Source organism: Pyrus communis, chromosome 16, assembly GCF_041283825.1.
Source record: "Pyrus communis isolate YQ-2024b chromosome 16, ASM4128382v1, whole genome shotgun sequence".
NCBI classification, from domain to species: Eukaryota; Viridiplantae; Streptophyta; class Magnoliopsida; order Rosales; family Rosaceae; genus Pyrus; species Pyrus communis.
Genome location: NC_142580.1, coordinates 2,600,490 through 2,614,930, shown reverse-complemented (window position 1 = coordinate 2,614,930; position 14,441 = coordinate 2,600,490). Strand labels below are relative to the sequence as shown.

Here is a 14,441-nt window from a genome sequence, read left to right as displayed (position 1 = left end):
GATTCACTAGTCAAAGTTACAATGAATTTTAGGGCTTGATATTTTTTTAGTTAAATTAGACTTTAATATCTTAAAATAAGTCAGTGTAAAACTTTTTGTCAACTTTTAGAATTTCATAAAATAAATAAAATCTTAACAAGTCGACGGAATGCTCACATTAACTTATTTTTATAAGTACTAGCATATGGGCACACATAAAGCGTGTGAGAAATTTTTTTATTGTTGTTTTTGAAATAGAACGAGAGAGGAAGATAGTGATAGAGAATGTGGGAGTTGAAAGTTTATTTATTTATTTATTTATTTTATAATTAGAGGTATGTTAGAATTACATGTAGGTGATGTTTTGAAATAAAAAATAAAAAATTTTGTTGTATGAAATTACATTTCTGCATCATATTTCTTATTCATGTTCTGTTTTAATTAGAGGATTAAATTGGTAATTTCATCAGATTTTGGTTGATAATGAATATTTTATTAATTAGTAAATATAAAGTATAAATTGACTGAAAATAAAAATTCAAGACCCAAAGTACATTAACTATAAATTGCATTAATGAAACTGAATTATATATTTATATAACATAATTGTTCATAAAACAATAAAATTAAATTACTTGGTAGGGTCAAGACGACGCCAGTCTTATGGATTGCGAAAACCAGCAGTCCCACCAAACACCGCACAGGAGTCCAGCAGTTGTTCGATCATTTTCTTGTTATTTCGGTTGTTCAAACCAAAACAGAAAATTCCAGTAACTGAATAAATAAAATCGCACTACGCATTGCAGCAGCAGCAGAAGCAGCACAAGAAAAAAGAAAGATCGATTGATGGAGACTGCGATTTGCGGGAGAATCCCTCTCTCCCCCAACCACGTCTTCAACCCCAAACCAGGTTCTCTCCATTTTTCTCATTTCTTTCCCTCTGTTCGGATTTTGGGTTTCCCTCAAAATCTTTGATTTCTTCAGCAGTTGTAGGGTTACGAGTAGATTTTCTTAGCTCCTCTAACTCAAGGCTTGAATTTTTTTTTTTTTTAAATTTAGGATTTTTGTTTTTTTTATTTTTTATTGAAATTTATGAATTTTAAATGTATAATACGCCTAGAAAATTGATTATCTCTAATGGGTTTCTCTTTTCTGTTTAAAATGGAAGTGTTCAGTACCGCTTTTACAGAACATGAACTGCTAAGGAAAAACCCCATATTGTTATATAGCTGTATGTAGTTCCTTGTTAAGTTCTGTCGATGCTGCCAAAGGATTATATACTTGCTTGAATCGTATGTGTAAGCGTGCATTTGTATTCTTTGATGATTTGAAAGTTTTGATTACAATAAACTTCTCCGAAAATTGAAAGCTTTTTCGGTTGGTACTATGTTCATGTCAAATTTTCCAGTATCTTGGAAGAGGTAGGTAGGGCAGATTGGGGAGTGTAATGCAAGTTAGTTCGTTGTGTACTTGTGAATAAACTTTGGCGGGCTTCGTATGTGCTCTGTTTTGGGAGTGGTGGAGTTTCCATTTTTGCTAATGTAAGATCGAGCAATGGGAGCGGCACTAAAGATCCATCATGTTGATTTCCTTAAAAGGGTTACAAGGATTTGTGCAGTCCTAAAGATCCAGCATCTCTAGGGTCTGATTTCAGTGTAATTTGTATTACGACTTTGTTTCAGTTTATTTTTTTAATATACTATAACTCACGATTCCCCTTGTGCCAGGGCTAAAAGTGCCTTTGCCACAATTTAGCTGCATTTCATCTTTCCGAGCAATCGGAGAGCCAATACTAAAGATTTGGGTTTCAAAATCCATAGATTCTGTAGACATATATCTGCAGGCTTGTAAATACACATGTTGTGGAGGTTCTAGTATATGCTGTCTTCTTAATTCGTGACTCCGTTGCTAAATGTTTTTTTTTTTTTTTCAATCAAAGATTGGTTAGTAAGAATAGTGCTTACTGTAGTGTTTCTTTATCCTTAAACATATATATGCCCGAGTGATTCCAAATGGTGAAGCTTTTTTTATAAAACGTATTTAGCAGGAGACAGACACCCTCTTTGTAAAGGAACATGCACCAATCTTAGCATTCCTGTGGCTGTATCAGCAGCAGTACCTGGTAAAGGAGGAGGGTTATTGGAAAGGCCAGTTAGAGAGAAAACAACTCCTGCCCGTGATTCTGAGTTTGATTTGAGGTATGGAAATACAGTTATATTTGTACACCATACGAGTGCTTTGTTTAACATTTTACAGCTGCAAAATGGGTTTGCATCACTCCTATCAAATGCCTTACCCGTGCGTATCCTGTTGCACCAAACTTGATCATTAAGACAAACTATTAAAACTTATGATCCTTCCATTTTCACCTGGTTCCGGTTCAATTTGGTACTAGTGCTTTTTCTTTGAGTTCATGGTTTCTCCTTTGTAAAATTAGAAGAGAGTTAATGTTAGACTGTCCAAAATTGTTCAGGAAATCAAGGAAGACAGCTCCTCCATATCGTGTAATACTGCACAACGACAACTTCAACAAACGGGAATATGTTGTGCAAGTACTGATGAAGGTTATCCCGGGGATGACCCTTGACAATGCTGTTAATATTATGCAAGAAGCACACCACAATGGCTTGTCGGTAGTGATCATATGTGCTCAGGCTGATGCTGAAGAACACTGCACGCAACTGAGACACAATGGACTTCTGAGTTCAATTGAACCTGCAGGTGACGGATGTTAACAACTTGCATGGTGGAAATCCAATTGCTGTGAAGAATAACCCTGAGCATCAGATGCACATAATCCCAATGCCCCGATTGATATGAAATCTCGGTCATCCTGTGATCAAATTAAGACAAGAGGGTGGTAGTTTAATGAAAAGGCTTACTTTTAGTGTTTGAGATTGCACTGTGTTCCTTCTGAGTGGCAGTGGCCTGCTGAACTCTCTGTCTTAGCTTATATAGATGGTGCTTTTCTAATTTGCCCATTTACATTTAATCAACTTAGGGTTCGCTTGGACTTGCTTATGGGAAGATCAAAAGCGCTTTTAGACAACCAAAAGTGATGTCTTTCAGCGACATTTGTCCTTGATTATCCGCTGCTACTATTGTTGGACTAATAGCTCCCTTTTATTGGCATTAGTCCTGCATTAAAATTTGATACCAAATTTTCTTTTCGTGTTGATTCGACTTGTTATCTGTTCAGATTGATCAGTTCCATCATCTTGAGTACTCCTGTTCGATTGCGATTCATCGAAATGAGTTAAAACCAGGAGTCTTATGTTGTCTCAAACCCGAAAGCAACGATTACACTCTGTAGCTCAACTTAATCCTTGCTTTGGGTCGACGGTGAACAAACAAAGTAATACCCTAATTCCAATTGATAAGATAAATGACCTTTGTTACAGTAAGGTTACAACATAATCCGAGAGATCAACGTAAACTTCGATTTTATAAGAATGGAATGCAACAACAGAGTAGAGCAGAACTGTTCTCATCAGTGATTCCAAAGTTGCCAGAGTGCAATATTGGTATTGATCTTGTAGACAATCCAACTCTTTGAATCAGTTCTTTTTCTGATACGCTTGTCGTTTTGATAAACAATGAAGCTGAAATGCTTGTAAATTACTCGCACGGTGTAGATGTAAGTTCTTTAGTCAACAAATCATCCTTCAATCCCTGAAACGCACATTAGGACACAGAAGAGTCGTCATCAAAAACATATTCTAGAACAGTTATCGCATTCTTCTCTTTGTGAAATTTTTACAACGAGCATGCATTTTCCGGTCACTCACACCTCTAAAATGTATACTTTGCTATGAATATATGGTGTAAATGTAGTCAGCATACTTACTAATCATTAATCAGACTATAGGTATCAAGCCTCCACTGTCGAAAGGAAGGATTGGATTCCGAAAACAATGAAAAGAACTCCACCCGATAAACCAACCTGAACAAAACAGTTATAACTTACAACTTTGATGCCACATATTTGCCTACAGCCAACAGGCATGATATAAAAAAACAAGAACTATAATATGTTAAAGCACAAAGGCAGGGCATATAATTACTATTTTCTCAGATATCTGAGATGCCAAGCTCTTTCCACCAAGGACAGCGGCAGTCGTACACAACGCTTGTCCCCTGAGAAAAAGATGGCAAGCACAATCAGTAAATAGTGCAGAAATAACAATAAATGGAATAACTGCAAGATTTCAGAAGCCGTTCAGTTTATAAAGGATGGAAACTTACAAGATTCCACCAAGAACCACACCTAATGGGTTCTCATCTGCAGCCAGACCGATGGTAGCTAGCTGAAAGAATAGCAGGTCAAAACCAAACCGTCTTGAAGCAATAATGAATAAAATTACATATTCAACGGGAAAAATTCTCACCTGGCTCTTGTCACCCCATTCACCGAAAAAAGTAATGGAAAAGGCCTGCAGCATGAGCATGATAGATGCGGTTAAGTTATAGTCATGCAAAAATTTGAATTTCATAATCCACAGATGATAAAACCTTCAAAAAGATTGGTGAGAAGAACTGCAAGAGAAATGAACGTCTCTGCTTCTTGTCATCATCATCCTGAAAAGTAATCAACGTTCATAACTTAAAAACAAAAACTAGCACGATGTATCTCATAAAGGTGTAGCTCAAAATTGCACATAGTAGAGAGAGAGAGTGTCTGGGGGCACCTTACTACGTTTGCTGCCACCTGCGTTAGCCTTTAGATCAGCATCCTAATGGCACCAAAAGGGTGAAGTCAGAAAGGATTTGAATTGAATGCAAGCTATGAATAAAAATATGAGAAACCAACCAACTCTGCTTCAACTTCTGCAAGCTCATCTTCACCCCTGCAGGGCAACCATAATTAAATTCCACCACAAAAAGAAAACAGTAAAATAAATACAAAAAAATAATAATAATTCCATTACCCATCTTCTTTAAAAGCATCCCATAAGGACCATAGTCCAAAACCAAAGAACAACACCGTCGTTATGTGATGGGACCATTTCCTTGAGAGCTGTAATTCAAGATCAGTGTTCAGTATATTCATATTAGAACAGAAAACAAATAGAAATATGGCTATTCTTGGTTATATCAGTCAGGCAACTTTAGGTAGATGCCCTCAACTACATGCTGAGAGATTCGTCAATGTATTATTCACCCATGTTGACTGAATATAATGTTCCAGTTAATTCTGGCACCACTAGTGTTGATGACAGAAGCATATGACAACACGAATTTTTCAGTCTTCTAGAGTTTTAAACAACAGGTTTCGCTTATGATGAACAAATTTTTTGTTTATAGCTTGTATCCATATTACTAAGCCCAAACAATCAATACAAACTGCAATCGTCCTTGGAATTGCAGGCCGAATGAAATGGGATCTCATACTAAAGTTCAATACCAGTAGATTCTTACCATTTCAAGTAAACTTCAGTCACCTATAAGTCTATAACCTTAAAATAGAATTTACTGTAGATCAAAGTCGGTCTTAAATCCTTTTTCCTTAAAATGTTTCCACTCTAATGATCACCACTAAGAGATGCTCTAAGTGGGACAATCATTAACCATCATATCACGAAAGTAAATTCCCTTGGATCTTAAAACAAATCCCCTGGATGAGCAATTCCATGGTGGCAGAATCAGAGTGCTTACCAGATTTGGAGCAGCCAAGCCGACGAGAACAGAAAGAATAGTCATCACCTAAAATTCAACAAAAATTTGAGATACATGTGAGGCCTCAAAAAATAAACATCCCAGATCACAGACATAACTGACTAAACGTTCATAAAGTGGGAGAAAATGCTTACAATCAGAGCTCCTAGGCAACCTGCCAAAACAAGTCTTCTAGGATGGCGCATCGCAAGAATCTTAAAGCAAAAAAATCACACCATTAGATTACCATGCACAAAATAGTATAAGATGGAAGAATATTAATTCGGGATGTGGTTCTCGCCCTTATGGAATTCGCTTCGTACCCCATTAAATGCTCAACAGGTACCGAAAGCATTCAAATTTTACTCTGTCCTCTCAAAATTCATACATAAACTAAACAATTCAGCAAAAACTCGATTTTCTCAGTAGTATTGAATTCATAAACTTTTCAACATGCCCAAATTCTTTTCCACAATTCAAAAACAAGCAAAAGGTAAAAAGAAACAAAATTGCAATCGCCACTAACCGCAGCAGCGAAGAAGGTCTTGTCGCCGATCTCCGAGAGCACAGTCATGGCAAGTGACTTGGTGAAACCCTAATCAACGGAAGCAGCAACTCAATTAAGCTAAAACAAATCGAAATTAAGACAAACCCGAACGCGGTTCGATTAATCAGAGAGAATGAATTACCTGCACGACTGTACTCATTTTTTCACTGAGTAGCGTACAACAAGAACTGAATGCTTTTTCGCAGAGAAGTGAGTCAGAGTTTGGGAATCGCTCTGACTCGCTCTGCCAATTTGGTGAGTGAGCGAGCGAGTTGGTTCGGCGATTTGTGACTGACTCGGCTGGGTCGTTGGAGTTTCTGAACCCGGTATAAGTAGTAGGACTGCAGGAGTAGCAGAGTACAACAGCAGCAAAAGCGTGTGGGGAAATTTAAAGCGTGCGGTTTAATGTATTAAAAGAGGCTGCGAATCACCATGGATGCTTTTTTATTGGACCACGGAAAAGGACTGTTGGGAGAGGATTGGATGCTCCGGCAGCTCTATCGGACGAGAAATCTCTATTAATTAACGAAATTCTTTTTCTCAACTAAAAAATGATAAAAAATACAACTTAATCTTTTATCGCATATAAAAAATAATGAATAATAATGTAATTTCACATGTCCAAATTTTACTGTTTTTTATTGAAGCATATCTCTAATTTTAAAATTTTAAAATAAAAAATAAAATAACCAAAAACAAAAATCTTCCACTCTCTCCGCGTTCTATCTCTCCCCCTCTCTTTCTCATTTTCTAAAAAAATATGTTCATACACACAAAGTATATAGGCAAATGCTAGTTTTTTATTGTGACGGGAACATAAGTGGTACACCACTTGTTTTTATGTAAGTTGTGGGAAATTTTATTTTTTAAGTTATTAACTTTTTAACACACATATTCCACCATTTGTATAGTGACACGTGATGTATCACCTCGTGTGCCAATCACATTGAAAAATCTCTCCTATCAAACAATCCGAGCGTTGGAGAAATTTTTTGTTCCCCACTAATAAGCATCTAACACCTATCCTTCTACTTCTTAAGTGACACAAAAATACCCATTTTACCCTTATATTCATAGGAAAACTAATGAAAAATGACTTAAAAACTTTAAGTTTTACCGATAAGAACAAAATAAAGGGTAAACTGAATAGTGCCATGATTGATTTTTTAGTGTAAAAATGTGATTTTTCGTTAAAGTGAACAGTATTGGAAGCTTTTCGTTAAAGTTTCCTATATTCATTTCACAAAATTATTAAATAATTAAAAAAAAATTGAAGTTGTGGGGTGAGCTCCAACGCTTTGCTGCAAATCGAAAATACCCATTTCTCCATCGCCCATCCCCATCCCCATGTAATACCCCATATTTAAAAAAAAAGATTATATATATATATGTGTGTGTGTGTGTGTGTGTGTGAGGGGTAATTATTTTTACGTAATGATTTTATTAGATTTATTTTATGCAAGGACCTACTTTCAATATGTAAAATATTTCAATGTAAAATCATTTTTGCTACAAATCATTTTATGCAAAAACTAGCTATTTCATGTTCATATGTAATTAGAGATATTTTTAGTTTGAATTGGAGAAGAGAGATTTAAATGAGTTTGGTTTGATTTTCCTCACAAAGGGCCGAGAGTTTGATGTTAGACTAAGTGAGTAATTTTGTCTTGATATTTTTCTCTCAAAGATAAGGTGGAGAGTTTGTAACATTAGGAGTTAATGATTTGGTGATTACTCACCACTCTAAATGTGAAGGTGAAGTCTACTTAAGGGTGAGTTGGCAAGTTTGTATTCATTAGGAATCTAGGAGTTAAATGTTTGGTGATAATTCATCCCTCCAAATTTTGAAGAGGTGGGATTCATATCCCGTTGACTTTGAACGTGGCTTTTGAGCTTTTGTCCACTTTGCATGATTTTCACCACTCTAAACAGAGGAAGATGACAACTTATTGTGGTTAGAACATTTCACGTGGCCTTTGATGCAAGGAACATCTTGCATATTATTCATTAGTTTATGATTAGCTTCACATTTGTTGTTTTTCTATTGGACCACATATCATGGCTGATAATTGGTGAGAATTCATCCCCCAAATTGTTTGGACGTGGCCTTTGGGTGCAAGGAACACCTTGCATGATATTCATTAATTCATGATTAATCTAACATTTGTTGTTTTTCCATTAGAACACATTTCATTGCTATTGATTAGGACAACAATTGTTGTTTTGTGATTGGAACACATTTCATGGTAATGATTAGCACAACACTTACTTTCTTTCCATTAGCACACCTGTGGAGATTCTTTGGAGAAGAAGATGTCATGCAATCTACATAAAGGAAGGAGAAAATAAACAACGAAAGGACATAGAGGAAAACAGGAAGAAGAAAAGAGAGAGGAAGAAGAAAAAAAACGAAAGAAAAAGAACAACTCCAACAAAAAGTCATTCTCCCTTTCATATTACCTTCCTATTTTTCTTTTACATGTTCTTAGGGCTTAAAGCCATCTTTCATTGTATTTGTAACTCTACCACATATAGTGAAATAAAATGAAAGCAAACCCTAGTGGATGTAGTTGATTTGGCGAACCACTTAAATCTTGTGTTGTTTACATTTTGAGATCATTGTTATGAGAGCACTCCCACTAAACCATCAAAAATATCCATTTACTTCCCTTGAGAATGTTGTAAAATAAGGGGGGAACAAATTCCAGAAAATGCATGAGACATTACTCAACAAATCTTTCCACCAATACCGTCATTTTCATCTATCAACATAAAGATATCCAAAAACTAGAAATTCATCCAGCCTATTTAACAGACCAAAACACTATCATCCATAGATTATATCATAATACTTTCTTCATGAGAGTTGTTCTTCTGTCTCTCTACCATGATATATCCAAATTTCAGGAAAATCCAACGGTGCGATCGTCTGATATGTTTGAAATACCAACTCATTCTCTAATTCCGCAGAAAACTGGACAGCCATGTTTTGAGCACCAAAACCCTATTCTTTAGAGTTCCGATCAAAACACTTCCTTCACAAAAGTTATTCCTTACCATCTCATCTATAACATATCCAAAAATCACGACAATCCAATCTATTTGCTGACTTGTACCCCAGTTCGAACAAATGATGTTCGGTTGAGCTAGCCTTCTCTGCCAACCTCTTTGCATGGTCAACATCTCTAGTTTCTTTCTCTCCCTTCATGGAAGTTTTTCGGCAATCCGACCCCTACTACATATGTAGAATTTCAGCTATATTAAAGAAGAGGAAAGGCAAGTGGTGAAGAGAACAAGAGGGAGGAAATGGTAACATATTGCTTATCATTTACATTAAAGATTATTATTTTGTCAATATTATGATTATATTACTCTTGTTACTAATCAATTTGATTTATGTTGAAGCTTACAGGCTTGTTAAAGAAAATGTGAGTATTGATATCTATGTGAACATGACATATACATATGCATTGCAAAGCAAGAAAAAAGAGTTGTGTTGAGTCTTGTAAAGTGTTTGAGTTGTGAGGATATTCAAGGGTTGAAGTTTTCCTTGAATATAAAATAATGAACCTTGTATATGTCAGGTGTAGGGTGCAGGGTGCAGGGCTTGAGTATACAAATTGGTTGATTATAAAAACAATGAAATCTTATATATGTCGGACGTCAGGAGAAAGGGTTTGAATATACAATTGGGCGTCGGGGGAAGTGCCTATTTAATAAAGTGGAAATTGAGAGTTTAATTACAAAAAAAAATTGGGTTTAAGGGATGAACGGGAGTTAATTCATATTCTTACGTACTCGGAGCCAAATGGTATAAGCATGGTATGGGACATGCAGGCTTGCATGCCTTAGGCATGTGTTAGCGAGATTAGAAGGGAATGAATACATTCATGCATCTCTTTTGCATATATTTCATGCATTTGAAAGAATTGTTACAATTTAATTATTATTTTGTTAGTAGTTTTTGTTGTGAATTAATTTGTGCACTATAATTATTCTGTTGCGTATTTTAAAATTTTGTATGTAAGATTTTGTTGATGTATGGTGTAATCATTATAATTGAATTGTAATTTTTCCACCATACCTTAGTTGTAGAATTTATTTCTATAGCTAAGATATGGCTCACACCCTAACTCGTGAATAGTCTTTATTCATCGGTCTGGGCGTGACACTTCATCCCTCCACGGCTCCAGCAGTCTACCCATCCTGCCCTTCCGAATCATCTTTCTCCATATCTCTTTCTTTCTCTCTTTCTTCCCCTTTTCATTTCTTCTCTTTCCTGCTCCAGAGTAAGAACAAAAAAGATGTTGGCAAACTCCGGTTGATAAATCGAGATTGACGACAGCAAATATGAGTTGGAGTCGCCGTCGGCAATTTCTGGGTTCCATGTAGAGGTAAGAGCGGAAGAGAAAGGGGAAAGGAAAGAAAGAGAAAGTCAAACAGAGAGAAGGATGATGATCCCAGAAAAATCACCTACTGGTGATGGAAGTGAGTTTGGGTGGTTCGGCGTCATCATGCTCGGGAGCCTCTGATGTCATTTTGAGTTTATTTTAAAAAAATTGTCAATTTTTAAATTTAAAAGAATAAAATATACATATGTCAAATGTTCGTTAGTGGAATTCCAGGTCAACATATGTGACAGGTACCTGGAAAAAGTTCTCGAAGCATTGACCATGTGCGAGTTGAATTCGCTCTCTCATTTTGGTTTTTTCTTTCGGTAAATTACGGTTTCATAATATGTTTTTCAATTTTCTTAAAATTTCATAAAACGACTCACGATTTTCTATGCAATTGCACGAGTTTGTTCTTCTTCTTCTTCTTCTGTCGTCGAAGCCTCATTGGTATGAAATCGTGAGTCATTGTATGAGAATTTTAAAGGTGGTGCTATTTGTTAACATTAGGCCCTTTTAGGCCCAGCCAATGGCATAAGCCCAAGGAAAGACTAAAGAGCCTAAGGTCGAAGGGGTTCAAAGAGGGTTGACCTGAACACTCAAGTTAACCGAGACAAAAGAAATATCTCCCAACCTCGTGGAACACGTGAACGAACTGACGACTTTATTGCACAAGTTTCATGGGGCAGAACTACTCAAGTGCTATTCAAACCATAGAACGACTTGCAATCCATAACAAAGGCCTAGGATAGGACGTAAAGGCAGTCGGAACAGTGCTCGAGAATGAGGGGTAGAGTAACCAAAGTCTAAGTGAGATACTATGCTCGCCTGAACCTAAAAGGCACATCATCTTGACTACTAACACTAACAAGAGCATGGCTAAATAGGTGGAAATGTGTCAGTAAGCTAGTGCAAGTTGTTGGCACACTAAATGTCAGTTTGAGAGCCCACAAAAGAGAGAATAGAGTGAATGTATGAACCGAGTGCTCTTTAGCCTTGAAATCAATATATTGATGAACAACATAGTGGATGTAGCCTTTTTTAAGGGGTGAACAACTTACATCTTTGAGTCCCTTTAATACCAGCATGTTTCTTAAGCCCGTCTAAAGTGAATTTAATTAAGTTTCTTAACCTTACAATTTTGATGTTAACATTATCCACACATCCATTTTACTCATCGCATCCCTCTTAATTTCTGGTCATCAAATCAAATAAATTGAAGAAGATCAATGAACAAAAATTAATAAAGATGTGCAGGAGGTAACAAAATGGTGAGTGGATAGCACTCCTCATTTGAAATTGGACGAAAATCTGAGGGAGCGAAATATAATTTACCATTTTTTCCTTTTCTTGTTTTTTGATCTATGGAATTTTTGAAACCCATTCTAAAATGGCTGAAAGCATCGCGAAAAAATAATTGTATTTAATTATGTCGATATAAAAACAAAAGTGTTTGCGAACTTAAATTTAACCTTTGTTAGAACAATACTTAAGTTTGAAATATTACCAGCATTGTACGCTGGTACATTCCATTTGTGGGCTCCAGATCAATATAATAAATCAAGGGTGGTGCAATCATCCAGGGTTGTATAAATTAGAATCGTTGGGAAGTGAAGCAGCCAACAAGATAAGTACAATTAGATCAGCGCCTTCGAGCTTGACGTTTCTGTATCATAAGAACCAGACTTCGCTGCTGAAAAGCAGCTGGTGGTGAAAGCAAAACAACAAGTGCTGTTGTAACCTAACCACAAATTAACGGTTTTGAATTTTAATTATTCAGATATGCGTACGAACAAATGACTATTCAACAACATTTGTTATTCCTTTATCAGCAGCGAAACATGATTTATATAAGAGAAATTTTATTTAGACCTATTTATCCTTTTTTTATACCTAATTTATAGTTTTTAATCTTGAAAATCCGAATCTACCCAACAATTTTCTTTCTAAACCCATAATGAAAAAGAACAAAAAAAAAAAAAATATAAAATTCCAACACTAGAAAGCATGGGCCATGCCATTACTCCAAACCCTAACCACGCCCAATTTCTACCCCTCCCCAACCCCCAACCGCCATCTTCTTATCACCCACAATGAAACCCCCAAAGATCTCAACCATCAATGCCCCTTTCCCGACCTTTTACCGGCCACACAATAGCTCTCTCTTCCATGCAGTCCTTCTAACATGTCTGAATTATGCTAAAATTGTCGACGTGTCGAATCTAATTGTGTTAGACCATATGTTAATAATACCATTAATTTTTCCAAATAAAAAATAAAAAATATTGACATGTTTCTTTTGGGTTTTTTAATCGTGGGTTGTTGGAAATAATGTTCTAATTTCCAAATGGTTGTGGGTGGTAAGGGAGGTGGCGGTGGGGAGTTGGAGAGGTTAGAAACTGGGTGGTTGAGGCTTGAAGAGATAGGATGGCTGAAGTTGCCTATTGCTAAATTATTATTATTTTCTTTTTGTGATTGTTAAGTATAAAAAGAGAATTATTGGGCACATTTAAAATTTTAAAATAAAAAATAATACAGTAGGTGTAGAAAAATGATAAATAGGTCTAAATAAAATTTACCTTATATAATAATAACAATACAAGATTTATAGCAATAATATAATTCCATAACGCATCAAAGACGAGATTGTCTCTATCATTCTCAATCTCACGAAAGAATCAAAGATGTTTGGCTAGAAATGCTTCATGAGTCATTACATTAAATAATTCAGGGGCTTGTAGGCCCCACATGTCAATTTGGTATTTTCAATATAATCCTTATCTGCTATTCTCGCTCAATTGTCCTATATTAATTTTAAAATAATATATTCATTTATCAAGTTATTCTTTTGCAAAATAACTTGAAAAGGACCTGTAAAATAAAAATGGGTGAAATAACAGCAGCCGGCCTTCGGCCACTCCATCTATCTCCCCTTTCGTCGTCCAAACACTCATCACTGCTTCATAAGACCCAATCTCTCCTCCAACCCCTTCTCTCTCATTTCCCATCTTTCTAAAACATGGAAATACATAACCTACTCATTGAATTCCATAACATCCTTGAAATCCAAAGGAAAACTCAAACGCCCAAACGCAATTGAGTTTAGATCAAGGTGATTCGGTAATTTATTAAAACGACCATAATAAAATAGTTCGTGCAACGTTAATTTATTCGATTGTAGATTTTTGGTTTACATGGTTATGTTGAAATTATATCATTTGTGAGAGATGAGCGAGGCTATGCAGGAAACTAGAAGTTAAGTGGAGGTGAGGCGGTTTTTTATGCTGGGTGAAAAAGAAAAGTGAACGAGAAAACAAGACAATAAATTGGGCTTAGGAGCACCCAAAAAAGAAGGGCTCGGCCGAATACTTACATTGGCACTTCATTCACTTGCGGGCTTTGACTGCAAACCCAAATAAGATGAGATGTCCACTAAGAAAAGAAGTAGAGAAACACAAAGGATATGAACCATATAATATTATATCATACAATGTGCATTTACACATGTAATGTGTGTCTTTTGTGTATATTAAGAGAATAAAAGCCGCTTAATACTATGATCTAATGACATTTATTTTTATTTGTAAGTAAGAGGGTTTAGGTTCGATTCTTGCCAAAAGCGAATTTGAACCACATTATTACTAGCTTATTGTGAGGCTTGGCCCACCCCTCTTCCCTTAATGTAGATAATACCGTTCGTTCAAAAAAAAAAAAAAAAGATTTACATATATAACTATTTAGTAATTTGGTTTCTTTTAGTTTCATAAATTTATATGTTACTTAAAACTCACAACATCAAACTAGTTGATTTTTCAATCTTTGAACATGGGTTACGTTTGTTCATAGTTTTTTTTAATTTTTTTTAATGA

General features: G+C 35.7%; 2 protein-coding genes across 3 annotated transcripts; one reads left to right on the top strand and one right to left on the bottom strand.

Moving 5' to 3' along the window:
• The first annotated feature begins 636 nt into the window (after nt 1–636).
• On the top strand, nt 637–3,155 carry LOC137730928 (ATP-dependent Clp protease adapter protein CLPS1, chloroplastic). 2 transcript variants are annotated; one of them, XM_068469939.2, is made up of 3 exons: nt 637–889; nt 2,027–2,177; nt 2,453–3,155. In XM_068469939.2, the coding sequence occupies exons 1-3, from the start codon at nt 826–828 to the stop codon at nt 2,712–2,714; spliced, it is 477 nt and encodes a 158-aa protein (XP_068326040.1). In that variant the 5' UTR covers nt 637–825; the 3' UTR covers nt 2,715–3,155. The 2 variants fall into 2 exon arrangements, with proteins under 2 accessions (XP_068326040.1, XP_068326039.1); XM_068469938.2 differs by having other exon boundaries at nt 681–889; nt 2,024–2,177.
• A 167-nt stretch (nt 3,156–3,322) lies between these two features.
• On the bottom strand, nt 3,323–6,744 carry LOC137730927 (GDT1-like protein 5). Its single transcript, XM_068469937.2, has 13 exons — nt 6,324–6,744; nt 6,161–6,229; nt 5,790–5,849; nt 5,635–5,682; nt 4,908–4,996; nt 4,790–4,826; nt 4,668–4,712; nt 4,492–4,557; nt 4,368–4,412; nt 4,225–4,286; nt 4,044–4,116; nt 3,827–3,922; nt 3,323–3,651 (listed from the first exon to the last, which is right to left on the bottom strand). The coding sequence occupies exons 1-12, from the start codon at nt 6,339–6,341 to the stop codon at nt 3,851–3,853; spliced, it is 684 nt and encodes a 227-aa protein (XP_068326038.1). The 5' UTR covers nt 6,342–6,744; the 3' UTR covers nt 3,323–3,651; nt 3,827–3,850.
• Nucleotides 6,745–14,441: the final 7,697 nt, after the last annotated feature.

What these genes read in the sequence shown, in the direction of transcription:
- LOC137730928 (XM_068469938.2), top strand. Translation starts at nt 826, where the DNA reads ATGGAGACTGCGATTTGCGGGAGAATCCCTCTCTCCCCCAACCACGTC. An exon ending in CGTCTTCAACCCCAAACCAG is followed by an intron (nt 890 to 2,023) that starts GTTCTCTCCATT and finishes AAACGTATTTAG; the next exon opens with CAGGAGACAGACACCCTCTT. An exon ending in GATTCTGAGTTTGATTTGAG is followed by an intron (nt 2,178 to 2,452) that starts GTATGGAAATAC and finishes AAAATTGTTCAG; the next exon opens with GAAATCAAGGAAGACAGCTC.
- LOC137730927 (XM_068469937.2), bottom strand. An exon ending in TCTCACCAATCTTTTTGAAG is followed by an intron (nt 4,413 to 4,491) that starts GTTTTATCATCT and finishes CTCATGCTGCAG; the next exon opens with GCCTTTTCCATTACTTTTTT. An exon ending in AATGGGGTGACAAGAGCCAG is followed by an intron (nt 4,287 to 4,367) that starts GTGAGAATTTTT and finishes CTATTCTTTCAG; the next exon opens with CTAGCTACCATCGGTCTGGC.